The 27,686-nt window shown below is 52.7% G+C and overlaps 1 protein-coding gene across 2 annotated transcripts; it reads left to right on the top strand.

Moving 5' to 3' along the window:
* Positions 1–1,014: 1,014 nt before the first annotated feature.
* Positions 1,015–27,686, top strand: CHST10 (carbohydrate sulfotransferase 10). 2 transcript variants are annotated; one of them, XM_060309143.2, is made up of 7 exons: positions 1,015–1,185; positions 3,090–3,159; positions 13,471–13,602; positions 19,927–20,018; positions 21,573–21,807; positions 24,047–24,335; positions 25,804–27,686. In XM_060309143.2, exons 3-7 carry the CDS (start codon positions 13,503–13,505, stop codon positions 26,339–26,341), a joined length of 1,254 nt encoding a protein of 417 aa, XP_060165126.1. In that variant the 5' UTR covers positions 1,015–1,185; positions 3,090–3,159; positions 13,471–13,502; the 3' UTR covers positions 26,342–27,686. The 2 variants fall into 2 exon arrangements, with proteins under 2 accessions (XP_060165126.1, XP_030694659.1); XM_030838799.3 differs by having other exon boundaries at positions 1,023–1,185; positions 24,230–24,335.

Consider the following 27,686-nt stretch of genomic DNA (forward strand, 5'->3'; position numbering starts at 1 on the left):
CCTCAAGGAGAAAGCAAATGTCTCTTGTCAACCATAGTGCCCCCAAGAAAGGGCTTAATAAATATCTGAATGTGTGATCAAAAGACCGAGTAAACCGCCCTTAAACTGCCTTGCCATCTTTAAGTCATGGTGGTCAGTAACCACGTTGAAAGTGAAATTCTGAAATGTTGAGCCCCACCGGTATTACACTTAAGTCATTAAAGAGGAAACCAACAGGGTAGACCAAAGAAGAAAAAAAAAAAAGCTGGTTTCTTGAAAGCTTGACAAAAATTATATGTGTTCAAGTGCATACGTGTGTGTACACACGTATCTATATTACCGTGTTTGCTAAGTAGATATATATTTAGGTAGTTAACAAACATGTAGGTTAGATCAAAACAAAACTAGTTGACGTTTTCTAGGGCAATAAAATCCCCATCACCGTTGGGACTGACTCCACCCACTCTACCTTGACAAGGGGGTTACATCTGTCAGCCAAGGGTGGGTCTGCGGAAAGTGCCCTGTTGAAAGCTGTTTTTACCAGGTAGGCTGATTAGGAATGCTGGGAGGTGCCCCAAACTCAAGCAATTTTGCCTTTTTCCAAGCTTGGATTTTTCTATTTTTCATTTTTCCAAGTTTGGGATTTTTTTTCGTTCTCAAACACCCAACCTGTTTCCTGGATGGAGACCTAGTGGGATTAGGTTTGGCCACAAGTCTCTCTGTCACTTCCCGGGATATAATTTGGGGGGTGTTTTTTTGGGGGGGTGTGGGTGGAAGGGAGGCTCAAGGACCGGGTGATTGGGTTCCTGGGGTCCTTTGGCTCCGCCCCCTCCCACCTCCCCTCAGTCCTGGCGGCACGCACACGCGGGGGGTGGGGCCGGGACGCGCACAGCCGCGCAGGGGCGCGCACGGCGCGGACGGGCGCTAGGGCCGCGTGGGGCGGCGGCGGCCTCGCCCCCCGAGAGGGCGTCGCGCGCTCGCTTTCCTTCTTCCGGCGCCGCCGCCGCCGCCGCTGTCGCCGCCGCCGCCACATCCCGGGCCGGGCGGGCGGCGGCGCCGAGGCCTCCGGGCGGGCGGGCCTCCAGCGCTCCCCGGACGCCGGGACCCCGCGCGCCTTGCCCCCAGGCCCGCGAGGCCCGAGCCGAGCTTCGCCCCTGGGGCCGCGGAAGGGCCCGAGGGCCGCGACAGGCTCCGGCTCCACAGAGGGTGAGCTCGGGGAAGGGCGGGGGGCGGGGGGATGAGCGTCGTATACTCCCGGACCCCGACTCCCACAACACGCCGGGTGGACGGGAAGACGGGGGGAAAACCGGCTTCTGTTTGCTAGCGATATCCCAGTGTGGTTTGGCGACTTGAGGGCCTCCCTAGTTCGTGGGGTTAAAGAGGAGAACCTTCATCACGTTAATTATGCAATGAGGCGGCGTCCTTGCTGGGGATGCTGTGATTGTGGCATCATTGATACTCGGTGATCCATAGTTTACTTCTTTCATCCTTGCCTGAGAATTTGCATTTGTAATTGGAGGCGGAAAGAGGAAGAAAATGTTCCACTTGGGTGCAGGGAGCAGGCAGACAGAGGAAGAGAGAGGCCAGGGAAGAAGGGCCATGTGCAGCTTCCCTAAGTGCACAATTAGGCACGTCTCTGGCGGGTGGGAGGGGAAAGGATGGTTGGAAATGCGTGTGTCCTGCCAGGTAGGCTCCCGGGTGCCCTCAGCTCAGATTTGGACAGAAGAGAGGCCTGTCAGAAGTTGGAGGTGGAGGCATAAATTTCTGCACTTCTGGCTGGGAAGATGAACCAGATCTTCCAAAAGCTGCCTTGTTATTTTCCACGTCTGCAAAAGGCAGGAAAGGGCCGGGCACTGAGTGCAAAGCAGCGCAGTCAGGTTCTGGTTAGCTGAGAGGCAGGACTGTTATAAAGGGTTTTTTTTGTCTCAGACACTCCAAGTCTGGGGCCTTGGACCATAAAGAGTTGGTTATTGGTCAGTTTTCACTGCCAGAGTGAGAAATGTCTCAGGTATTGTTAAAACCAGGCAGAGCTCCCTTTAGCTCCAGGCTTATTCATTCTTTTCATTGACTGGGTTAAGAGGAAGAGACATGAGGAGGGAAATGGTCTTCTCTCTTTTTTCCCATTATAATTAGGGCAAAGTCCATCTTGGGTCCAAATGGGAATTTCAAGATGGAAAGAAAAATCTTTCCATCTTTGCTTTTGACCCTCAAGGATAGAGTCTCCAAGAAATACCTAAGAGAAAAATTCTCTCCTTCCCTGGAATGGAAACTGGAGTTCTTGCAAAACTGAACAAAGAAAGGGAAGAATTAGTTACTATCCTGGGCAACTTGCAGTTATATTCAGATCATTTTTCAAATGCTTGAGGTTATACAGTAGAATAGAAACGGGGGAGAGAGGTGAATGCAGGACCTGAGAGATCATAGAAGCCAAGAGAGTGTTTTGTCCTGATACAGGTCTGGAAGAATCTGCATCTTAATCTTTCCGTCTTTGTAACATAAAATTGCTTTTCCTTTTAATATTGAGTTCATAAGAGTAAAGGGAAGCATAGCTAGACTGCTCCAAGCATCCCAGGCAGCTCGGGCTCTATTGTGTTTTAAATCAGTCGGATGTTTATTTTGCCAGGTAGCTCTATTAAATCTGTAATCTCTCTAATTCCATGAGTTTGGCTTGTTTCCATTTATTCATTCACGATATGACGTTTGGCTAGAATTTACCAGGGTGTTATAGCTTGAAGAAATACAAAACCCCGTGAACATCTTGCATTGAAAGATTTGATCATCTTATACAGGAATCCTTTACGCAATATCAAACATATAAAACAGGTATAATAGGATCTGATTATTTTTGCTCCAAAAAATATTTCATTTTTTCATACTAAGTGACAGGGAAGAATGTTTTAAACAGCTAGCTCTTTTGGTACGTTTAGAATATTTATTCATCTGCCAGGCCATCCAAAGATAACCCCCCTCTGTAAGAGACCTGGCGTGCGAAATATACTTGAAAAATCAAAGTGGTTAACTGTTTACTAAGTATAAAGCAAGTTGTGTTCAGTAAGTTGATCTCATAACCTTTAATGGTGCTTATTTGTTTTTTTAATCGTCCCGTACAGAGACAGGAGGAGCCAGGAACCTCCAAGGCAAAGCAGATACTGCAAGGAGATGTGGACCAGGCCTAAGAAGGTATGGAAGGGAGGTTCTGGACACCTCACTAGTTATCTGAGATCCACGTCACATAGCATTCTCCTTTCTTGCTCATATGGAGATTTCTGGAAGCTTAAACTCGTAAATAGGAGTATGTACACGGATTCTTAGAAATGTTTTCTTAACCATGATCATAATAGGAGCACCCGCTTAGGCAGGGGGTTAGGTGAGCTGGGTACCTGCCAAGTGCAGTGCCTGGCTTGCAGCGACCCCCGAAGACGTGTTTGCTGTTCGTCATCATCACTCCTGAGAATCTGTCTTCACCTCCAGTTCATTCTCCAGCTGGCTAGAGTGAGGAGTAGGTTTCCATTCTGGTCCCTAAAGGATGAGCAGTCAGTCGTTCTGAGGTGGTAAATTGTAATGACGATGGCCAAGTAGACAAAGGAAATTTCTGAACTTAGACTGAGAGAAACCCTTACTATGAATTTAAAGCTCACAGTGATTGTAATAAGACTTTATATACATATATATATATTTATTTATTTATTTATTATTATTATTTCTTTGTGTGGTACGCGGGCCTCTCACTGCTGTGGCCTCTCCCGTTGCAGAGCACAGGCTCCGGACGCGCAGGCTCAGCGGCCATGGCTCACGGGCCCAGCCACTCCGTGGCACGTGGGATCTTCCCGGACTCGGGCACAAACCCGCGTCCCCTGCATCGGCAGGCGGACTCTCAACCACTGAGCCACCAGGGAAGCCCTAAACTTTATATATTTTATAAATTCATACGCAGCATTTTATTTTCTTAAGTGGTGATTTAATAATTTTGTTGATTAGGGAACACATTTTAGTTCAAAATCGAAAGGGCTGGTGGTGGAGGGTCCCCGCTGCTCCAGCCTCAGCTGTCTCTTGTTTCCCTTCTCCCTGTCTGTCCTCCCGGGGTTACCGGGTCCTTGTGCATGACCAAATTCTTTTCGTGAAGTTTCCTTTGCTGTCTGGATAGGTTTTGAATGAATGTTTTAAAAACTGAACGCTGGGCAGGTGATCCTTTCCCCGGGGTACATGGGTGATGGGGGGTGGGGGTCCAGGAGTTTCCAACTCAGTAAAGGGCCCTTGACAAGGCTGTTCATCTGGGCCACTCCCCCGCCGTCCTGCTCACTCTGCACAGGAGATGCCAGCCTCCTTGCTGCTTTGGGGATTCTGGGACCCAGACCAAGCTCTTTGCCAGGTGCTGCGTGATGAGTCCCCTCCCTCTGTTTGAACATCTTCTCAACATCATCTCCACCGAGGTGCCCCTTCCTCCCTTACCCTTCTGTGTTATTAACTGTGTCACTTAGCGCCTGCCTGGTGTGATCCTAGGCGTTAATGGCTCTACCTGTTTATGGCCTGTCTGCCTCTATTAGAAACAAGCACCATGAGAGCAGAGCGGGTAGGTTGCTGTATCCCCAGAGCCAGGAACAGCTCCTGGCTCAGAATAAGCCCTTGGTAAATATGGCTGAATGGATGAATAACATTTGGGGAAAAGCTGTTTTTTGGTTTTTTAAATCTCCTCTCCTTTCTCTGTCTAGTTGTCTGTCCCTCTGTCTCCTTCACATTCAAGGAGTTGAATGGAAGTTAACTCCTCGGTTACCATCCCTGATATCCGCAGGGCCCCTTGTTTTGTTTACTTGTGGATGCCTTTTTAATTCCCTTTCCTCAGTCTCATTTCCTCTCGTCCACCCACATAAGAAATCACTGGAAAGGTCATCCTCTTCTTTCTCTGTGTTTTTGTAGAACGTGTATTTTTGGTTTCAGTGCCTGCGTTTTTAATTTACGTAAATGGCACTGTGTCATATATCTCATTCTATTTTTGCTGTATTTCCTTTGCACCACGGTTGTGAGATTTATCTGTGTGCTTGTGTGCACGTCTAGGCCAATTGCTTTCAAAAATGTTTTAACTCTGTTTGGAACAGTTAAATGGGCTTATTTACCACAGGAGGAGTGAATGTGCATAGTAAAAGTAGAACTAGGAGAGGGCTTCCCTGCTGGCGCAGTGGTTGAGAGTCCACCTGCCAATGCAGGGGACGCGGGTTCGTGCCCTGGTCTGGGAAGATCCCACATGCCGCGGAGCGGCTGGGCCCGTGAGCCATGGCCGCTGAGCCTGTGCGTCCGGAGCCTGTGCTCCGCAGCGGGAGAGGCCACAACAGTGAGAGGCCCGTGTACTGCAAAAAAAAAAAAAAAAAAAAATAGAACTAGGAGAAAAACAAGTGAAACTAGGCAGGTGGGAGTCAAACTCTTCTGCACAAATTCAGAAGGATTGTGCTTTTGGGTAACAACTCGAACACGGGGGAGAAGCCACTGGCAGCTGAGCAAAATGGATGCTTTCAAAAAGCATCATTTTGAAAGTGCAAGGGAGGCCGAATTTGCACCAAAAGTTGATAATGGTACCAGAGTCACTGTTGTCATTACAAACATGTCAGATGTGTGCTGTCTTCCTTACGGTTTAGAGAGAGAGAAGCAGCTTAGGATTTCGTGCATGGTTAGTGGTCTTCCTGCATACCTGACCCTGCTTTCCCCATATGTCCGTCAGTTCTTTAACCACCGCTTCTGCCTTGTGAGTTTTCAAAGAGCCAACCTTCTGGCTTAGTTTCAGAGCCTGACATCTTGAGAGGTGCAAATCCCACGTAATGATCAGGAGTAGGGAAGCTCTGCAAACGGCCAGGGTGCGCGCTCAGGTTCATCCCTGTTAGCTGCAAGAGGCACGTTGGGAGTTGTCTTGGCTCCTTGAACAAGGGAGAGTTAATTACAGAAAATGTCAGGCTCTTTAAAGGCTGTTTGTCACCTGGCTGCAGGGAGAGCAGTGGCCCTTCCAGAGCCAAGGAGGGAGGACCGTGGGTGTCAGGCCCCAGACTCTCTGCAGACGGAAACAATGAGCCTCAAGGCTGTTGCCCGTGGACAGGAGGCAGACCCGTGGGGAATTCGTGTGCTCAAGGAAACACTGCAGATGGCAGATGGCGGGCAGGCCAGGAGGAGCTGGGGCTACATGAATTTGGAATGACTTTCTTTTTGTTGAAAAAAAAATGGGGCAAATCTTCCTGAGTTTTCCAAGGTCAGCCCAAAATTCTACAGGGGCTGGTTACCTATAGATGGGAGGGCTGGAAAGGAGAGTAAATGGGAACAGTGATGGAGGTCTTTATTCTAATCAGGTCTCTTTAAGCTGTTTATTCAGAGCATAGGTAATTCAGATCCTCAGTAGACAGTCTCAGTTGACAGACACCCTTTTGCTACGGTTTTCCTTCTCATACTGTAAAGAGGTGGTGGGAAGACAGCTGTTACGCTAAAAGGCCTAGAATCTGCATTTTAATGAGTTCCCCAGGGGGCAGCGGGGGCAGTAAAAGCTGAGGAGGCGCGGGAGCTGGACCAGCAAGCAGCTCAGCCTGGCCGCTCACTGGCATCCTGAGCGGAGCTTTTCAAACTCGCCCAGATTCAGCCTCGCAGGTTTGCCTAGATCCTCCTCCACAGGTTTGCATTGTCTCTGCTCAGGTGTTCTTGGGGCCCAGGGTGTTGCTGTAGTTTTCAGAAGCTCCCCAGGTGGGTCCAGTACACAGTGACTGGGAGCCACTGCCCTAAACGTAAGGTCGGACACCTTAGCAGATGATCGCAGAGCAGAAACGCTGCCTGGCCAAGTGGACACACCCCTCCGTAGGATTCGTCAAAGCCTAGCCCCTCAGGTCCTGTGGCTCTTACTGGTTCGTTGGCGGGTTTTCAGAGATCGAGAGGGTGATGTGATGGGGAGCATTTAGGAGCACCACCTGCGGCCTGTGGAAGTGACCCCGGGGCTGGGGCATGGCTGAGCGGATCGCTGTGCTTGGCTGCCAGAGAAATAGTTCCAAGATGTAAGTCAGGTCACTGTACCCCATCCCCTCTCACCCACAAGGCGACCGCTCCCCAGGGCCCAGCCTTGTCTGACCACGTCTGCCAGGGCGCCTCTCTGGCCGAGCTCGGGAAGCTCATGCCTGCGCCTGGGCCTCCGTTTGTGCTGCTCTGCAGCCCGGTGCCTGGGTCTCCGCCCCGCACCCTGTAGGTCTCTGTGCCGCCCCTGCCCTCCATCTGCCAGGTCGCGGCCCTTGTGCTTTCCTCTCACGGCACCGCGTCCTCTGCCTCATCTCACGTCTTAGGTAGAGTCTTTGGTGGCTGCCGGTCCCCCCAGCAGCCTGCCAGCTCCACAGGACGAGGAGCGTGTGCGTGTTGGGGGGTGCTTTGGGGCTCGGTGCTGTGTCCCTGCGCCTGTTTTGTGGGATGAATGAGGACACCTTTTCGTGATGAGCTTGGTAATTGATCGTTTCTCGGTTAGTGTGTCCTTCAGAATGTATGCAGGTGCACGTCTCCTCGCGCACGCGCATGTGTGTGTGTGTGTGAATGTATGCAGGTGCACGTCTCCTCGCGTGTGTGTGAATGTATGCAGGTGCACGTCTCCTTGTGTGTGTGTGTGTGTGTGTGTGAATGTATGCAGGTGCACGTCTCGTGTGTGTGTGTGTGTGTGTGTGTGAATGTATGCAGGTGCACGTCTCCTCGCGTGTGTGTGAATGTATGCAGGTGCATGTCTCCTCGTGTGTGTGTGTGTGAATGTATGCAGGTGCACATCTCGTGTGTGTGTGTGTGTGTGTGTGAGAATATGCAGGTGCACATCTCCTCGCGTGTGTGTGAATGTGTGCAGGTGCACGTCTCGTGTGTGTGTGTGAATGTATGCAGGTGCACATCTCGCGTGTGTGTGAAGTATGCAGGTGCATGTCTCCTCGTGTGTGTGTGTGTGTGTGAATGTATGCAGGTGCACGTCTCCTCGTGTGTGTGTGTGTGTGAATGTATGCAGGTGCACGTCTCCTCGTGTGTGTGTGTGTGTGAATGTATGCAGGTGCACGTCTCCTCGCGCGTGTGTGTGAATGTATGCAGGTGCACGTCTCCTCGTGTGTGTGTGTGTGTATGTGTGTGAATGTATGCAGGTGCACGTCTCCTCGTGTGTGTGTGTGTGTGTGTGTGTGTGTGTGTGTGTGTGTCGGATGTCATAAGTGTAGAGATAGTGGCCCTGAGGGGTGGGGCATGTGGCGGGGGCCCGGGCTTCAGTCTCATTGGTTCTGGTCAGCATGGGACTTGGAGAGCAAGTCCTGGTTCGTCTAAATTTTTTTTTTTTTTTTTTTCCCGTACGCGGGCCTCTCACTGTTGTGGCCTCTCCCGTTGCGGAGCACAGGCTCTGGACGCGCAGGCTCAGCAGCCATGGCTCACGGGCCCAGCCGCTCCGCGGCATGTGGGATCCTCCCAGACCGGGGCACGAACCCGTGTCCCCCGCATCGGCAGGCGGACTCTCAACCACTGCGCCACCAGGGAAGCCCTCGTCTAAATTTTTAACCAGCTTCTACCTTGACAGCTTCTTCACTTGAGTCTGTGTGTGATTTGTGAATTTTCTCATTATAGACCACGAGAAAAAAAAAGTTAAGTGCTTAAAAACGGTCCATCTCTCCACCCGGCTGTACCACCGCATGTGCCCCCTGGAAAACATAATAAGTAATGCAGTGTTTCCTCGCAGCCTGGGGGCAGCTCGCCTCCCCTCCCCCCAGTCCGCCCTGCCTTCATCTGGACTGGGAGGACCAGCCTCCCAAACCTTGCTGCGTCTATGAGAGGAGCCGTATTTGATGTAGTGAAAGTGTCATCACCCAGATGGAGGGTATCTGGGGAGGGAGGGGAGCGGGGCCAGGCAGGGGCTCCAGCTCATCTGTAACCCTTTATTTCCTTTAAAAGACTCAAGTACGTACAGCAGAACTATTAGAACTGAGCATCTGAAAACAAGTATTTGTTATATTATTGTATGTTTTAAATATTAAATCATTTTAAAAACTGAATTAAAAACTAACTAGTGAAGACAGAGATGTATTTCGTAAACACTCAGATACATATTGCCTGTCCACGCACCACATTCTTTCCTGGCTGGAAAAGTATTTACCATCCTTTGCCCCATTTTACAAAGTGGTAAGGAAACTGCTGTTGGTGGTGGTCAGGTAGGAAAAAAATTAAACAGCAGAAATAAAAACACCCGGGTCCGCACATGTAGGTGGTATTTTCTGTATTTTATTGGTTTTTATTATAAAATGGATATATGCTTTTTGCAATAACGTTTTTAAAATACAGAATTGCACGAAGTAAAAAATGACTCCACTCATCCTCAAGATTTTATTCTGTGCGTCACACACGTGTATGTGTGTGTGTTTGCGTGTATATATAATCACATACGTTCACATGTATATATATAATTCTTTTTAACTAATAGGATCATAATTCGATTCTGCAACTTGCCCTTTTTTGTTTACTGATGTATCTTGATACTTTGGAGCTATGTAATTGGCTTACCACCTTTCAGCGTTGTTTTATTTAAATTTTAGAAAAAATTTTTTTTGGACTGCAGCATTCTTTCTTTATCCCCTGGTCAGTAGGTTGTAGACATAGAACAGTAGTTGTATGTCTATTCAAAGGCATGTGAGTGCGTGACTTATAAAATAGAATTTTATTTTCAAGTAATAGTGAGGTCCTAGTAGCTTTGGGTTGTTTTCTAGTCTCAGTTATCGCATGTTAAATATATAAGCACTCACGTGGAGACTGGAAAAGTATTTTGAGGTTTAACGGGGGCCTCATACTTTAGAGAGTTTGGACCTTGGGGTGGAGCATTGAGCCAGGTGTCTTCTAAAGCACCTGCCAGCTCTCCTAAGTCTTCCCGGTCGTTTCTTGGTTGATGTCGTCATCCAGCAATAGCGAAGGTCATCTTGCGGTGCGCTGGGCACTGTGCTGGCCGGGGTGCTCCAGCACGAGCTCACATGCCACCAGGGGAAGCAGAAGATTCAGGCTGTGGTGGGTGCCGGGAAGGAAGTGAAACTAGGTGAGGATGGAGGGCAAACCAGGGTGGCCAGCAGGGAGGGCTGAGCCTGCCTTGTGCTGTGCAGCGGGGGGAGCAGGCCCTGCCTGGCGTTTACAGGGGCCCAGTGGTTGGTTGGTTGGTTGGTTGGCTGGTTGGTTGGTTTAGCTGCACCGCACGGCTTGCGGGATCTTAGTTCCTCGACCAGGGATTGAACCCGGACCCCGGCAGTGAAAGCGCCGAGTCCTAACCACTGGACCGCCAGGGGATTCCCTCCGGGGCCCAGTGGCTGGGAGAGCGCTTCACCCACTCCCCACCCCCTGCTACCCGAGCGCAGGCCCCCGCAGTGACCACCACAGGCTGTGTGGCCTGGGCAGGGACCGCAGCAGGGCACCGGGGTCACTGGCAGGCCTGGGTCTGGCCTGCATGCTGAGTGCTGGCCGTACGCTCTGCTCCCCGAGAGATATTGGCGGGGGCTGGGGCTTATGCACGCGGAGCTTCCCAAATCTGCAGCCGCATCACAGTCCCCACGCGCCCTGGGCGCCGTCCCTGCCTGGCCCAGGCGGGCCGTGAAGGGGGTGAGAGGTGGGTGGGTGCCGTGCAGACGCCCCCTCCCCTGATCCCGATGCCGTGGCCGGGCTTGGAAGGGGAGAGGGCTCTCTGGATGTCTTAGCGCAGTAGGAGTTTAGCGGAAGTCACTTTAGAAGTGGAACTTTCTGGAAATAAAATTGCCGCCTGGAAGAAGCAGCAGCGGGCTGAATCATTGTACGTTGCAGCCGAGGCGCTCTGGCAGCCTCTGTCTCACAGGGCCTCCCAGCGCACGGGTGGGTATGCAGGCGGCTGTTCTGTCCTAATCTAGTAGGGGGCCCAGAGAGCTATTCTGTGACTAACCCCCAGACGCCAACACGGAGAAGAAGGGACCAAATCCTGCCCCTGCCCCACCCCTGCTTCTGGGTGAAAGTAGCTGTTGCTTCCGACTTTACATGAAAACCCAGGGTTAGGAAGGCAGGCAGAGCTTCACGACCGTGCAGGTCTCACTTTCCAAGCAGCCCAGAGGTAGAAATCCTGCCCCTGAGCCGCCTGGCTTCCCGGAGGGCAGATGGTGGGAGCCGCATTTTCATGTCAGGCTGTTTATTCTTTGTCTTCCTACCTTTATCTGGAGGTGAACCAGCTTGGCGGGTGGACTCGAATTAGATCCCTTCAGGTGACTAGCTCCCATTGGAAAGATCGGATCCTTAAATCACAAAACCTCCCAAGTGCAGTGCCCAGCACCGGCCTGATGCCTGGGTGGCGCCCAGGGGCAGGAAGCCCGGAGGTCGGTAGGTTGAGCCAGGGCAAAGCTGAGTGCCGGTGCCCGGGGCTCTTCTGTGCCCTGCCCTGCAGGGTAAGGTGTCTGTGTAAGGGGGGCAGACCCCAGTGATTCCCCTGTGTCTGTGCTCACTCTGCCACGGCACAGTGTGAACCATAAGCCCCAGGCCGCTCGGCACCAGGGCCTCTTCCTTAGCCTCAGTCTTCCCGAGAACAGGTGCACAGACACAGATGCCTCTGGGCACGTTGTGGACCACCTGCCTGGAGCTTATCCGCTTTCTCTTTACCCACTCTCCAGCCCACACTGGTCCCTCCGCCCCTCTGTTAGAAAAGGCCTGAAGCCAGGCTTCCTCAGTGACTGGTGAGGATGGACCCCGCCAAGTATCCCCGTCTCGGAGGGCCCAGCTCAGCAGACTCAGCCCTGAGGGACCCTGTGCCCTCTGGGCCATCTGTGCCTCCCTTGTCTCTAGAAGAGAAAAGCTAGTAGCCTGGGCTGAGGGTCTGGCCTTTCTTTTCTTCTCCTCTTGGGCAGTTCACACTGTTAGGTTAATTTCTAGGTATGTGTCAGTCAAATAGGAAAGTCACCAAGGGTGCGGAGGGACCGACCGATTTCTGTTTATAGAGGGTCTGCTCCAGGCCAGGTGGTCCTTTTGGTGCAGTCTCTCATTTAATCCTCGTGACCATCCTGGAGGGAGGAGGGCCTTGTCTCAGGGACTGAAAGCCACAGCTTAGGGAGGGTAAGTGACTTGCTGAGTCCCAGAGCTAGCGAGCGGTGGGGCACTCCAGGGCTCTGCTTTGTGCCACGTGGCCCCAGGCGAGGCGTGGCAGAAGGGGACAGGGAGACAGGCCAGCTGCTTCAGGCAGTTAGAGCGGGAGCGGTGTCCCCCTCATTGGGTAGTGTTGCCAGATAGAATGCAGGACACCCAGGCAAATTGGGAATTCAGAGAAACAGCAAATAGCTTTCTAAAGCATAAATGTGTCCCACGCAGTACTGGGGACATAGTTATACTAAGTACTAAAAAATGATTTGCTTACCTGAAATTCGAACTTCACGGGGCACCCCGTGTTTTCATGTGTTTAATGTGGCAGCCCTACCAGGGGACCCCGGGAAACATGGTGCGCCTGCTGCGTGGAGGCCTGAGAATGCAGGTGCAGGTGTGGGCTGGACTGCGGGGGGAGAACCCCTTGCGGGAGGGAATCCAGGTCGCAGTGAGGGCCTCAGAGGCAAGGATCTGTCGCTGAGGCAGGAGGAAGGCCGACGCCCGGGCCCTCGTGAGCCCTGTCCACCAGGTGCACTCAGGCTCCGTCAGCGCACGCGCAACAGACCAGCTCCCTGCTGCCCAGGGGTGATGGACGGCCCGACAGCCGGCAGACACCACCCCAGCCCAGCGCGGTCTCTCTCCAAGTGGCTTGGTTTGGCTTCAGGAAGCCCCGTGTTAAAGGTGACACGAAGCACTTTTTTGTCTCTCTTGCAAAGAATCGAGTGCGACTTCCGGTTCTTCTGTGTCCCCTGCAGCAGAGTGTAACCGTGTGACCCGCTGAGGACCCAGGTGCCCCACGTCACTCCAGGGCAGCGATAGCCTGAGAAACGCCCACCCCCGAGGTTCCGCACAGGCTCTGGCGGGCAAGTGGGCGGAGCCGGGACGCTCCGGGTTCGTTTCTCGGGTTTCAGAGATTCTCTACAGCTCAGTGGGCGTGGCCGCAGCTTGTCAGTGAGTCAGGATTTTAAACCCAGCCTGCTTGGAATCGCCTCAGGGTGGCGTCTGCCCCCTGAGGATTACCCAAAGGTCCGGCCCGCGGCAGGCCCCCTCCTGCCCCGGCTTCCAGGCCCTGGCAGGTGCCAGATGCCAGGGACACAGTAGCCTGGGTCAGAAAGAGTCAACAGGCACATCTGCAGAAGTGAAGTCTTATCACGTGTTCCAAGACCAAACAGAAATGGCTCCTTTCCGGTAAAGTGTTTTAAATTTTACTTAATTATCAACTTGATAAGTTGCTATTAATTAAAAATATGATGTTAAGTTAAATAATAAGTCAAAACACCCTTGGTATCAATAGAAAAATTTTCAGGAATATTTGTATTGAGGCTATTAACTGAAATGGCCCATTCTTTTATTACCTTGTTTAATTGATTTATTTGTAAGCAGCATTTTGCTTGTGTTTTCCAGGAGGAAGCACTGAATGGCTGACATTTGACAACATGCACCACCAGTGGCTTCTGTTGGCCACATGCTTTTGGGTGATTTTCATGTTCATGGTGGCCAGCAAGTTCATCACACTGACCTTTAAGGACCCTGATGGTAGGTACACCTCCTCATGGAATGGATTTTGACAAATTCAGACCTTGCTGTGGTACTGTTCCTGGGTACCTGCTTGGATGAGTGACTCTGACCCAGAAGGGCCTCGGAGGTCATGGCGTCTAAATCCTTGATGTTGCAGAGGTTCGGGAGAGGAGGTGGATGGGGATGAAGGGGTCTTTCCCCTCGCAGGACACCAGCCCTGCTTGGTGGCGTTGAGAGATGCTGTGTATGTGCCCCGTGATGCTGCCTGCTGGTGGCCATGTGTTTGAAGGTCACCTTCAGTGCCCCGGAAGGAAGGTGGTCTAAATATACGTGTGTTGGGTTGTCCTCGAGGATGTTTTTTAACTCCCCTTGACCTGATGTGGGCGTTCAGATGAGGACATATTAAGAGCATGCAACCCAGCCTCAGAAGAGCTGCGTCTAGTTCATGCCCATGCCCTTTGCTTACCGGGGCCTTAGTATTTTTTCTGTGGAATGGGCATGCTCCCTGCTCTGACAGCTCCAAGCCCGACCTGGGCACCGTGAGGCCCTGTGAGTGACCTGTGAGGTGCTGGGCACGAGTGAGGAGCTGTGGGGACGGTCATCTTGAGCCCTGAGGCCACTCCTTCAGGGGCAGCATGAGGCAGGGCGCACGGGAGATGCTGAAAAGGCTTGTGAGCAGCCTTAGAGTGTCCTGGCGCCGCCATCCTGATAGGGAGGAAGTGCACAGCATCTTTATCCTGCACGAGGCTTGGCATGTCCGCCTGCAGGCGGTGGCCCTTGAGGAAGGGAAGTAGAAAAGGATCACACCAGTCTTTTGCTGATTTACGCCCGGGGGTGCACAGCCCGTGCCGTTTGTGTGGCCAGCGGGCTCCGGGCCCTGCTTATCCTGGAGAGCCGCCGGGGGTGTCCCCGGCTAGGCTGAGGCCGCCCAATGCCCCACACCCCCTGCTTCCATCCTCCCTGTAGAGGGGCAAGGTAGGAAGGCAGATCTGCAGGCAGAAGAGGGAGGTGCTGAAATAAGCCCCCAGGGTGGTTCTCAGCGCCGCAGTTTCGGGTCAGTAACGTTATCGGGGCCCAACTGGCTGTCATCTCAATCCTACCCTCATCTTCCAGGAGCCCAAGAGGCTTTCACAGCCCGGGGAAGGTGGAGTCACAGCTGCAGGCATCTGGGGTGGCCAAGAGCATCACGGGGTATCACGGCTAATCACGGTCACACTGGGAACCAGGGCCACTGTCAGGACAGCACAGACCAAGTCTGGGAAGGTGGTTGGAATCTGAGCTGCAGATCTCAGCCCAGCCATTTGCTGCGGGGCTGCTCCCCCCAACAGTTAACGTCACCGATAGTGGAGACCCCTTGTTAAGAGTTAGAGCAGTGGTTCTGGTCCCCAGGGCACTTTAAAATCGCATGGGGACTGTGTATACCTCCTGCTGCCCAGGCCCAGCAGAGACCAGGGGGCAGAATCTCTAGGCGGGGGGCCCAGGTGAGGACCGCCAGTGGGAACGTGGCTGGGAAACTGCACAAGAAACAAAGCTGCAGAGAACATGAAATGGTGTCACTGAGTCTACACATCTCACTTGTGATTCCTTTAGTGTCACCTCCTGGTAAGGGAGGCACTTGAAAGGCGAGCCATGAGGTTGAATTGTTTGTGGTTTATTTTATTTAAAAATGAGGAGTGTATGTAATATATTTTATATTCCACCCAAAATAATTAAATAAGACGTGTGTCTCTGAGTTTGAATATGATCTAGCAGCAAGGCCTCTGAAGAGCACCTCGCATCTCAGGGGCATCTGATAAACGAGGTGTCGCTGCTGTGATGGGGCAGGTTTTATGCTGAGTGTTTTCAGAAAAGTGTGGGAGCTTGAGAAGGTTCGGGGAAGGGGAGCAGAAAGTGAATGGGTGGAAGGTGACCCTACAGAGAAGGCTGAGAGGCCTTAGGATGTTAAAACTGCAGAGAAGGTCTGCTGCTGCCCTAGGGGCGCCCACCAGGGTCTCACCAGTGGCTCCAGCCCCATGAGGCGCATGGTGGTCCTCGTGCCCTTGGGTGTCCCGCGTAGTTGCTGGGGTTCCGTGCATGGGAGCCTGGTGGCGGGCTGCTCCTGGAGGGAACGTGAGAGCCAGAGCTCACCAGCCAGCTCCCCTTTCCCCCTCGGGCAGCACGGAGGAGCTGGTCTTCAGTGGGGATGCAGCCCCGTGTCGTGCTGTGGACTGAGAGTAAGGACCCTAACCCCTGAACACTAACCCCAAACCCTAAACCCTAACCCTAACCCTAACCCTTTGTTGCTGGGCTCAAACATAACCCAACCTTTCTCGACCACACAGATCTTATCTAACTGTCCCCAAGTCCCTGGCTGCGATCCTGAAGGCGGGTGTCTGCTGGCTGGGTTCGGGTGCAGGGAGCGAGCCCACATGCATGGTGTCTTGCTGGCCTGGGTGACTGAGCAGGGAGCGGGCCCCCCAGAAGCTCAGGCCTCGGGCCCCCCCTGTCTTGAGAGGCAGCTCAGCCCACCGTGGGTCTCGGGCTCCTACAGGAAGCCGGGGAGGCTGGTAAATGTGTGACCATGAGAGATTTCCCCGCGTGCTGGCGTTTATTTCACTCCCGTTCAGTGTCTGCTCTTGAGCCAGAAGCCCACTGCGAACTGTCATCACAAAGAAGCAGCTAACACACAGTGGTGTCCCGTGTGGGGAAGTTCCATCCCTGTAAACTGGGCGGCAGACCCATGGCCTCAGCGTTCGGGGAGCTCCTTCCAGCTCTGTCCCCTGGGAAGTGGGCTCTGTTCCAGCATCCAGTTCTCACCTACCTGTTCTATTTTTTTTTTTTTTGCGGTACGCGGGCCTCTCACTGTCGTGGCCTCTCCCGTTGCGGAGCACAGGCTCCGCACGCGCAGGCCCAGTGGCCGTGGCTCACGGGCCCAGCCGCTCCGCGGCATGTGGGATCTTCCCGGACCGGGGCACGAACCCGTGTCCCCTGCATCGGCAGGCGGACTCTCAACCACTGCGCCACCAGGGAAGCCCTCACCTACGTGTTCTTAATGAGTTCCCTACGACCCAGTGGGTAGGAAGAGCACATTTGTCTTGAGCTGCTGTTTAAAGCCGTGTGTGTGTGAGTGTGTGTGTGTGTGAGTGAGTGTGTGTGAGTGGTGGTCTCTCTTTGGCTCAGCAGTGAAGCCACAGTGAATCCTTCTTTAACAGATTTCAGTGTCGTTTTGAACTAGACTTTGTCATAGGGAAATAAATCCCATTCAGTGGTGGGAGTTTGATGGCGTGGTGTGTTGAGACTTGAACACAGAATTGACATCCGTGTGAATCTGGTGTGTATGCGTAGACACTGATTTTCTTCCTAATCTTGTGCCTCAGCTCAGCTGCCAGCCCCTTAAGGTCAAAACCTGTGATGCGATGTCTGCACGCCCCCTGCCCAGCGTGTGATGCAGTGGTGACCCTGGGCAGCTGGACACACAGAGGTCAGGGAGCTGAGAGGATGCTAGCCTGTCTAGAAAAACAAAGCAGTACTGCACGTGGCAAATTTAAAGCCATTTTGTAAAACAAATATAATGATGTCTCTAAGGAAAGCGAGCTCACGTTATGAAGACAGCTGATGGTACCTATTGATCAGGATCCTTGGGCCTGAAGCTGGCGTCTCGCCCCTGGGGTTCAGGGTGGGGTAGGGATCTGCCCTTTGGTCACAGTGGCGACAGCAGCACCCGCTGAAAATACATGGTTGTCAGCAAAGCAGTGGGAAAGCAGAACCAACATGAGGTGTGCTGTCGGTTTTATTTGAATCTAGTTGAATTGGGTTTGAGGGGAGTTGGGGAGCAAATACCAGGATGTTCAAGGTAAAAAAAAAAACCAGTTAAAAATTGGCGGACGAATAGCCGACATGTGTGGCTGGAAGGTGAGCTGTCCCTCAGCTACCAGAGCCCGTTCTGGATGCTTCTGAGTGTGTGGAATAGGCGCTTTTCAAAAATTCACTGTTAAGTCAGTTGTTTGGAATTCACGCTACATTGTCCATCTAATGTGTCATTAAGGAAGCTTAGGTTTCTGGGGACCCGTGCGGCCGGTGGAAGTGCTGAGCGTCGCTGTGCTGGTCAGAGATGTTGGCACATGAGGTGACCAGATGGGAGTGGAAGGTGCCATTTCCCTGAGCACGTTGGCGCTCGCAGGTGAGGCTGCAGAGGAGGAGGAGGTTGGACGCTGGCCTCGTGGCCCTCGGGGTGCATTCCGGAGCCTTGGGGCCAAGGGTGCTGCTGCCCTGTCTGTCTTCACGCGGTCCGTGGTGCCTCCTGTCCTCATGGCAGGTGCAGAGCAGCTCCTGTGCGCACCTGTGGTTAGGGCTGCATTTCAACTCAAACACAGGGAAAAGGAGAAAAGATTTCCGTGGATTCATAGAGGTGTGTGGCCGAGATTTCTATTGGAGTCGGAGAGCTCAGAGGCATGAGAGGTGGAAGGTGGGTTATTATTATTGACGGGGCTCTGGGAGGATGGGTTTCTCCCCTCTGCACTGAGAGGACGTCAGGGTGGGGCTCGTTCATGGCGGGGCTGGCTGGGGAGCGGGGGTCTTTAACAGCCAGACTGAAGGCGGGGAGGCTGCAGGAGAGCCTGCAAAGTGCAGGTAGTAATGACCCAAGAGGAGTTGGTTTTGATGTTTTTAACAAAGTGAAATATGCCTTTGCTTATGCTTTTTTATGCTAATTTCTGTGCTTTTCTTTGATAACTACTTTTTTATTCAAATAATGTTTCCAGGCTTTGCAAAACTTTGAAAGCAATGTTTCTTTGATTGTAGAGATCTGACAGTTACCTTGAAATTCTACCCGAAGGTTTTCCCCCAAATCAGTTTGTTGTAAACGATTACTCTGGTGTAGCGTTCTGTAAGACTCCTCTAGTCTGATTTCAGTTCCCATAAATTTCAAAAATAATGTGTGAGCACTGACTTGACTGCTGACTTGGCTTTTTTTTTCCTAATTAAACTTTTAATTTTGAGATCGTTGTAGAGTCACGTGCAGTTGTACGAGAGTCCGATGTACCCTTTCCTCTTTTGCCCCCATGTGACACGTTGCAAAACCACAGTGCAGAGTCACAAGAAGGGTGTTGGCAAGGATGCAGTCACGAGGCACAACGTCTCCACCACCACCGGGATCCCTCCGGTTGCCCTTCTGTAGCCACACCCACCACCCTTTCCCCACCCCCACCCCTGCCCCCTCCCCCCTTGACAACCACTAATCTGTTCTCCTCTCCACCATTTTGTCCTTTCAAGAATGTTTTATATGGTATATGACCTTTGGGGATTGGCCTTTTAAGTTCAACATGGTCACCTGGAGATGCATCCAATTTACTGTGTGTATCAATAGTTTGTTCCTTTTTAGTGCTGAGTAGTATTCCATGGCATGGATGTACCAGTGTTTGATAACCATTCACCTGTTGAAGGATAGCTGAGTTGTTTCAGTTTGAGGCTATTATAAATAAAACTGCTGTGAACATTCGTGTATAGGTTTTTGTGACATAATTTTTCATTTCTCTGGGATAAATGCCCAGGAATGCAATTGCTGGGTCATATTGTAGTTGAATGCTTAATTTTTGAAGAAACTGCTTCTTCTGGAGTTTCTGAGAGCTGCTGTACCATTTTATATTCCCACCAACCATGTGTTAGTGATTCCTTTTTCTGCCTCCTCACTAGCATTGGGAGTTTTTGGAGTCTGTTTCAGGCATTTTGATAGGTGTGCAGTGGTATCTCACTGTGGTCTTAATTTGCATTTGCCTGATGACTAATGACATTGAACATCTTCTCATATGTTCCTTTTCCACCTCTAGATCCTCTTTGGTGAAATGTCTGTTCCTGTTTCGCTCATTTTCTAATGGGATTGTTTGCGTTGTTTTTTTTTTACTGTTGAGATTTAAGATCTCTTTACATATTCTAGATATGCCAGTCCTTGGTCAGACGTGTGGTTTGCAGATAGTTTCTCCCAGTCTGTAGCTTGTCTTTCCATCCTCATCATAGGGTCTTTGCCGAGCAAAGGTTTTAAATTTTGATGAGATTCAGTTTATCAGTTTTTCCAAGATTTACTCCTATGCTCTTTAAGAAGTTATATAGTTTTTTGTTTCACATTTAAGTGCTAATCCCGAATAAAGGGTGAGGTTTAGGGAAAGGCTCCTTCTTTGTCTGGGGGCGTCCAGTTGCTCGGGTACCATTTGTTGAAAAGATGCTGCCCCACCGCATTGCTTTTGCACCTTGTCAGCTATCACTTGGGTGTGTTTGTGTGGGTCTCTTCCTGGGGCCTCTGGGCTGTGGCACTGATCGGAGTGTCTGCCCCTCCATGGGAAGACGTTTTAACCTCTCTATGTCTCCTAGCCTACAGCGCCAAGCAGGAGTTTCTGTTCCTGACCGCCGCGCCCGACGCGGGGAGGTCGCTGAGAGAGACGCACTTCCCTGAGGAGCTGAAGGTGGGCACAGCCAGGCCGCGGCACTGACCCCTCTACCCATTCTTCCTTGGCGTATCCCTCTCACCTGCTCACCCCTCTGGCCCCAGCGGGTTCCCCATCACGGGGAACAGCCTCCCCTCCCTCCCTGCCCTCATCAGCTGGTTTCCACTTGCTGTCATGCTCAGCTTTAGAGTCGCTGCTTCTGCACCTTTCTGCTGGCTTTTAGTGTCTGGCCGGGGGAGTCCCGGTCGGTGGGCCTTGTGCATCGTGGGTGCTCTGAAGTGTTGACTGTGTTGAGTTCCCGCCCAGCCGAGAATGAGCTTTGTGCTGGGTGGATTGGGGATGTTGGGCGAGTCGGGAGGAAACCAGGGGAAAAGGTCTCTGCCCCCGAATCCTGGGAATCCTGGAACTTTGGAGTTACGGGGCAGCTAGTCCAGCCTCCGGGCGGTGTGGATGAGAGAACCGAGGGTAGGAAGAAAGCTAATCACCCAGGGTCACGGGGGGTTAGCAGCAGGGCCCAGGGCCGCTGACCCCTCCCCGTGCTCACCTTCCTTGACACTCTGACTCCAATTTCTCTCCAGGCTCCTTTTGCACGTAAATTCCTAATCGTCCCCCAGCCAAGGTGAGGGGCGCACTCCTGAGACCCCCTTCTCCCCCTGCTGGCCCCTGTGCCGGGTCTGGATGGAAGGTTCAGGTTGCCCTCGTGCAGGAAGAAATGAGGTGAGGAGAGCCAGCTCTAAAGATGTTTATCAGCCCAGAATTAAACTCAGAGAAGGGACAGTCCTGCCCATGAGCTGCACGTAAGGTCAACAGAAAGAATCCAGCAAAGTCTGGACAGCACACCCCTGGGTTTCTGGCATCACAGCCTTCACCCCGCAGTTCACGCGGATCTTCTCACCTGGTCTCGTGACTCCTCAGAGCAGAACCAGTGCTGATGCGCTCCATCACCTGCTCACAGCAGCCAAACCACTGGTACCACTGACCTGACGGCCAGGCAGAGCCCCTCTCCTCACCTGAAGCCGCATGTCAGAGAAACGTAATGGTGTGCTCAGCCCTGAGGAAGTGGAATAACGGTGCCTGCCTTTTTAAAACCCACACTCAATGACCTAAGGTGTTTTCTTAAATTAATAAACCAGATACACCAACGTACCAGGTTATCTTCAAAACAGCCACCGCCTGTGTAGACAGCAGGTTCTTAGGTCCAGGCCACATACTTACACTCAGGTCACATGGAGGGAGAGCGAGGGGGCAGAAGCTGGCCTTCCCTCAGATCGCTGAACGGAGGATATCCTGCCGTTGCCATTATGCCATCAGCACAGCGACAGGCAGGCAGCCCACCCGCCCCCGCGGTTTGTCCAAGCTGAGCATGAGGGGACAGGGTCAGCCGTCTCTGGCTGCACTGTGGTCCAGCGCATCCACGCAGCCTGAACCCCGGGCCGCGGCGCTGACTCACGCCCTCCGTCCTGCTGCTTCTGTGGCGACAGCCCCCAGGCTCCGGCCTCCGTGAGTTAATGCCCGGCACACCCCGTTCTGCTAAAGAAGCCCTTGTGCCCGTTTTATCTCCGTTCCCTGCAGCTGACCGGGAATATGCTGGCGGGAGGGCGGCTCGTTCAACCCTTGGTCTATATGCAACGCCTGGAGCTCGTCAGAAACGTGTGCAGGGAGGACACCTTGAGGAACCTCTCACACACCGCCGTCTCCAAGTTTGTCCTCGACCGGATATTCGTCTGTGACAAGCACGAGATTCTCTTCTGCCAGACGCCCAAAGTGGGCAACACCCAGTGGAAGAAAGTGCTGATCGTGCTGAACGGTGCGTCCTCGCTGGACCTCAGGGTCTGCAGGGAGGGTGGCCGGGGCCAGGGCGGGGGAGTGGGGGAGGGTGGCCGAGAGAGGAGCCCGGGACGGGCCGGTGACTCACAGACAGCGTGCTGGCGTTCTTCCTGTTCGTGTCCACCTTGGAAGTTGGCGGGGTTCACCCAGGCGCTCCCCACCCACGGTCAGGGCCTCCTGGCTCCCCTATCTCTGCCTGCCCGGTTGGTCCCGTTGCCTCTCTTCAGAGCCCCTGCATTGATTCTTGCGAGTCACTCACTCTGTCCTGGGAGGTCAGGGCTCCACGCTGACTGGGCCATCCAGCAGCTGTCCTCATGGCTGCCCTCCTGTGCTGAGAAGGAACCACACCCAGACACTGGTGGGTCTGGGGGCCTCCCCACCTGCAGTCGTCCCCATCTTACACTGAGCATCCGTATTCGGAGGTTTAATCCGCCTGCTTCAGGAAGTCTGCTGTTCACTCGGGAACAAATCAGATCATTGGAGAGTGCCCCTCATGCACCACAGGCTTTGACTCCTCACCACTCTTTTCAGACACTGTGTTTGTTTAAACTCCAGTTACTCTGAATTGACCCAAGATAATTATGGGCTCTGCTAAATGCAGCTTCAAAAGAAACATAGTTCCAGTAGACAGCCGTGTGACTCCTGGATCAGGAATCAGACCTCGGAGCCCCATGGGACATGGCCCCGGGCTCTCCGTCCCGCGGCCCCCCAGGCCTGCCGCTGCTCTCAGAGGTGGTGTCGGAGTTGGGTGTCATTCGGCCTCTTCCCTGGTTCGTTGGGGAAGAAAAGGGAGACACCCGCCTCATCTTCTTCTTATAATCAGTGCACTTCTTGAGTAATCAGGCAGTACGTTGGATTTTTGACATCGGAGAATGAGCTTACAAATCAGATTTAAAGCAACAAACGTACAAAAGTCTTACAGATTTGCTACCACTGTGTGACGCATCAGACTTTGAAGAAGAAGAACCCGTTGATGCGGGCGGGATAGAAACGGGAGCGGTTTGCCAGGCCATGTGATAGGAGAAGGACAGTCCCGGGGCTGCCTTCAGCTGTCCGTAGATGCACCTGCGTGGCGACAGGTACCAGAGCAGATCCAGGTGCAGATCCTCAGAGCTGGTTCCTCTGTTGGCCCCGTGAGAGCAGATGTGCATCTTGCTTGTTTTGTAGCCATCCGTCCACTGTACTTATTAGCACAGGGTTCTGGATCGGGGCTTAAATATTCTGAGGAGGCTGTGATCACTGCTTAGATGGCCCAACAGAGATCCTTCCCCGCCAGACTCTGAGTTTAACATGGCAAGGTTAACACAAAGATGCACATGAAGGGTTGCAGAGGCTTGGCTAGCACCCCAGCACAATGATGCTTTATTTCCATTTGTCTAAGTTGAGAAAAGAGTGAAGCACCTGCCCAGCCCTCCAACCCTAGGATGGGCCCCCCAGGTTCCACTCTGCAGCCTGGACCAGGAGCTGTGGCTCTCGGCCCTGCCCTGCCTTCTCCTCAGACACCCCGTGTAGTCCTCTGAGCCGTGCTTCGAATATATCATATCACTCGCACAGCATCAGCCTGACTTGTCCAGCACCAAACTTCTTGGCCACTGCCAGTCTGGGATGCTGTGAGGTTACCTAGGAACCTCTTAGGCCTGGGTGATGTCATGCTGGGAGTGATGGGCCCGAGCTGCGGGCATGGATCAGCAGTGTGTTGTTGTGTTGTTTTTATTAAAATTAATTTTTATTGGAGTACAGTTGCTTTACAATGTTGTGTTAGTTTCTACTGTACAGCAAAATGAATTAGCTGTACGTATACATGTATCCCCTCTGTTTTGGATTTCCTTCCCATTTAGGTCACCACAGAGCACTGAGTACAGTTCCCTGTGCTATACAGCAGGTTCTCATTAGTTACCTATTTTATACTTAGTATCAATAGTGTCTGTATGTCAATCCCAGTCTCCCAGTTCATCCCACCCACCCCCGCTTTCCCCCTTGGTGTCCATACATTTGATCTCTACCTCTGTGTCTCTATTTCTGCTGGCTGTGGGTTTCATGGTCCCAGTTCTCTGGCAGTTTCCCCCAGTTCCAGAGCAGAGTCAGTATTGCAGGTTTTGGGCATTCTGCTTGCAGGCACTGATCTTTCTTTTGTGGCAGATTGAACCCGATTTAGGTGCTCGTTGCTGTAGCCGTTGCTCCCTCCCTCTCCCTCCTCCTAACTCGTCTGTTTCCTCCAGATGGCCTGTGGATCACCAGAAGCTTTTCTTCACTCTCATCCTGCCCGCAGAAGCAGTTGAAATTCAAAGACCTAAACGTGGATACTGGGATGGCCCATGGGGAACGCGGGCCCGGGCTTCGAGACGGGCATCTGTCTTTAAAGGCAGCATCCCCAACACGCCCTCTCCCTGTTTGCCTCCCAGGAGCCTTTCCTTCCATCGAAGAGATCCCTGAAAGCGTGGTGCACGACCACGAGAAGAACGGCCTCCCGCGTCTCTCTTCCTTCAGCGAGGCAGAAATTCAGAAGCGGTAGGAGCAGGGGAGGGGGATGCCGATAAAACCCCGCAGGCTCGGCTCTGTACTTGCCGTGTTTCCCAGATGGCTCCAAGAGCTACTGGTTTGCGTTGGTGAGAGGCAGCCGGGCATACGCCCAGCGTTCAGCGCATTTAAATTCACGTCTTTGTGAGAATTTCTGAATGTCTTCTCCACCCTAACCTTCATGCGGCTATTAAAATGAAGGTTGCATAACTGTCTTATAGAAATGAGTGGTCGTTTTTGTTCGGCTCTGATTTTGTTAAGTTTTATGGATTTCTTACTGAACATGACCTTCATTTCATAAGAAAGGGATTTGGGTTACAGGGAATCCCCACTTCGTTTTTCATTTTCTCCCGAGGTGTTATGCCTGCCTTCGCGGCAGCTGCCCCTGGGGGGGGTGGCGGGATCGGCTGGACCCAGCAGAGGTGGAGAGAGACAGGCCTCACCAACCACGGCAAGGAGGGAGACCGGCATCGGGAAAGTTCCTTAGCTGATTGGACAGTTGTCTTGACAGCTGTGGTATGGCCCCGTAGAACAAGGTTTAAAAGGAACAGGTACATAATACGCCAGTCAGTGTCAGGGCACCGAATGATCTTTCACCTGCCTTGCTTTTCAGCTACTTGATTTTCATTGCTTCCAGTATTGGTTACTCACTCTTGCCAACGTGTACAGCCTTAGAAGGCAGGTGTCAAATGCCAGGTCAGAGACCCTCCTGGGGGAGGGCGGTCCTGTCATCTCCCTCAGCAGCGATCCTGCGGGGCTTTTGTGAGAGTAGACACGCTGAGACCTGCAGCGCTGAGAGGGTCTCTGGCCTGGGTGAGCGCACGGAATCACAGCAGTGTCGTCATTGCTCTGTCACTGTCAGTACAGGCCCTTTACAGGGGTACCCCTGCGCCGCCACCCCCCCACTGGCAGCTCCCCCAGATGCCCTTCCGCCAGCTGGAGACTGGAGCCTCACTCTGCCTTTCCTCTTCCCCCCCTACTCTGCCCCCCATTTTCCTTCCCCTGGAAATTTTGAATTGAGTTTTTAAAGACGTACCCTTAGAGTCATTCTCAGGCCTCAGCTGTTCCTAACTCAGTCAGGGTTCCTGCCCTTAACGGTTTTCTGCACAGGAACAAAACTTTCAAACATTCCTGAAGTTTCAAACTACTCAAGTGAAACAAAACATGGGTTAAATAGATGTCTTCACAGCAGCCCCGGGGGTGATGAGTACTGTGGTCTTGGACAGTTAAGGTCTCTGAGCCTCCATTTCCTCAGCCTGTAAAATGGGTTCATAACAGGATCTGCTTCCAAGGGTGGCTGTGCGGATTGAGTAAGAGCCACATGCAGTGCGCTTGGCACAGGGCTCAGCCTGGTGGCTGCCACTGCTCCAGCCATCACACTTCACTCTTCCTCACAGCCCCCAGCCAGCACCACCAGCAGCATCAGGTTAACTTCTTCATCTTCATTTTTTTCCCTTAGCTTGAAGACATACTTCAAGTTTTTTATCGTAAGAGATCCCTTCGAGAGACTGATTTCTGCGTTTAAGGATAAGTTTGTTCACAACCCCCGCTTTGAGCCTTGGTACAGGCACGAGATTGCCCCTGGCATCATCAGGAAGTACAGGAGGAACCGAACGGAGACCAGGGGCATCCAGTTTGAGGACTTTGTGCGCTACCTGGGTGATCCGAACCATAGGTGGCTGGACCTTCAGTTTGGGGACCACATCATCCACTGGGTGACATACGTGGAACTGTGCGCACCCTGCGAGATCAAGTACAGCGTCATCGGTCACCACGAGACCCTGGAGGACGACGCCCCATACATCTTGAAAGAGGCTGGCATAGACCACCTGGTGTCTTACCCCACCATCCCCCCGGGCATCACCGCGTATAACAGAACCAAAGTCGAGCACTACTTTCTGGGTATCAGCAAACGAGACATCCGGCGCCTCTATGCACGTTTTGAAGGGGACTTTAAACTCTTTGGGTATCAGAAGCCAGATTTTTTGCTAAACTAGTGTGTAGGACTGTGAGTTCAAGTATCTTTGTTAGACCAGAGGCTAACCAGCTGGAGATCTGGGCACAGAAATGACACTTTGCTCTGTCACACTCCCCCTGACCACTCCTCAGTTCCCGTGGACCTGGGTGTGCCTTGGCCAGTGAACCTGGACCCTGACCATTATGACCTAGTTTGGACAGAAGGTGCACGGCGGGCCCTGCCTCCCTCGTCCACCCCAGCCCCAGTGCCATGGGGCCTTTGCTCTCCTCAGTGGGGAAAGAGACTAAACATTTGCAGTCGAACAGACGGGAGGAAAAATCATACAGCCTCGAGTCACCTCCCTCGGTTGTCAGACACCTGCAGCGCCCGCAGATGGTGGGGCGGTCATGCCTGTCCCCAGGGGATTGTAGACATGGGGCCCAGCGCTTTCAGGAGAGATGGAAGAGCGAGTGGTCTGCACACATCCCAGGGGCCGAGATAGGGTCAAATCTGAGTAATTACACCTCTGGGTTTCATCTTGGCGCCACTATAGTCACAGAGGCAGACCCGTCTTTCCACGACTGTTCTGTTCCTGAGAAGTTCAGGGATGACTCGAGGGCACTCTCCGGGAGTCCATCTATTCAGAATACATGCCTGTGTGCTGCTGGGCCACATTTCCAGACCTCTGCCTGCCAAGTGATGATCTCATTCAGCCCAAGAGATCCAGTTTTGCAAAGTGAGGGGAGTGCACACGTTTCCCACCTGAGAAAGGGAACGGCTCTGGGGACCTTTAAGGGAGCCTGGGAAGAGGCAGAGCTGGCCGGGTGCTGGAGCTCAGGCTGCCCTGGGCTTGGGCACGTCCACCCTGGTGACTGTCTGCCTCTCGTCTCTGATGGTCCCGTGTGGATGGGCACGGGGAGGGGGGTCTCCACCTGCCTCCCCCAAGGCCAGGCCCTCCTGGGGGCCAGCGGCAAACACGGGCAACGTGCCAGTATTGCCCAGTCAGTGCAGCTTACACATTTCAGTCTCCTTTCGTCTCAGCAAAATGCGCACCACTGGACCCATTTCTGATGATGCCGTCATCCTGGACTGTAAGTTGGATAATCAAGTTCACCAGCAATAAACTCCTGGGCCGAGGCAGCCGCAGTAACGCACCTTCCAGGCGCTGAGGAGCAGGCCACGGCTACCATTTCAGGTGCCGTCCGACAGCGAGGTCCCTCGAGGTACGGGAGAGTTTCCCTGCGAAAAGTCCCAAGCGTCCAGGCTGCACAGGGCCCAGGAGCCCAGCTTTTCCTCCAGGCAGCCTCCACCGTCCCTTGCTCAGTGTGGCTTCCTGAGTTTGTAAATGTGAAAGTAACATGAAATTAAAACACGTGCCAACCTGA

Source organism: Globicephala melas, chromosome 12 (genome assembly GCF_963455315.2).
Source record: "Globicephala melas chromosome 12, mGloMel1.2, whole genome shotgun sequence".
NCBI lineage: Eukaryota > Metazoa > Chordata > Mammalia > Artiodactyla > Delphinidae > Globicephala > Globicephala melas.

Bases quoted from the DNA above. Each gene is read 5' to 3' on its own strand.
- CHST10 (XM_060309143.2), top strand. From the start codon at position 13,503: ATGCACCACCAGTGGCTTCTGTTGGCCACATGCTTTTGGGTGATTTTC. The intron at 13,603-19,926 runs GTAGGTACACCT...TATGTCTCCTAG, and splicing joins GACCTTTAAGGACCCTGATG to CCTACAGCGCCAAGCAGGAG. The intron at 20,019-21,572 runs GTGGGCACAGCC...CGTTCCCTGCAG, and splicing joins ACTTCCCTGAGGAGCTGAAG to CTGACCGGGAATATGCTGGC.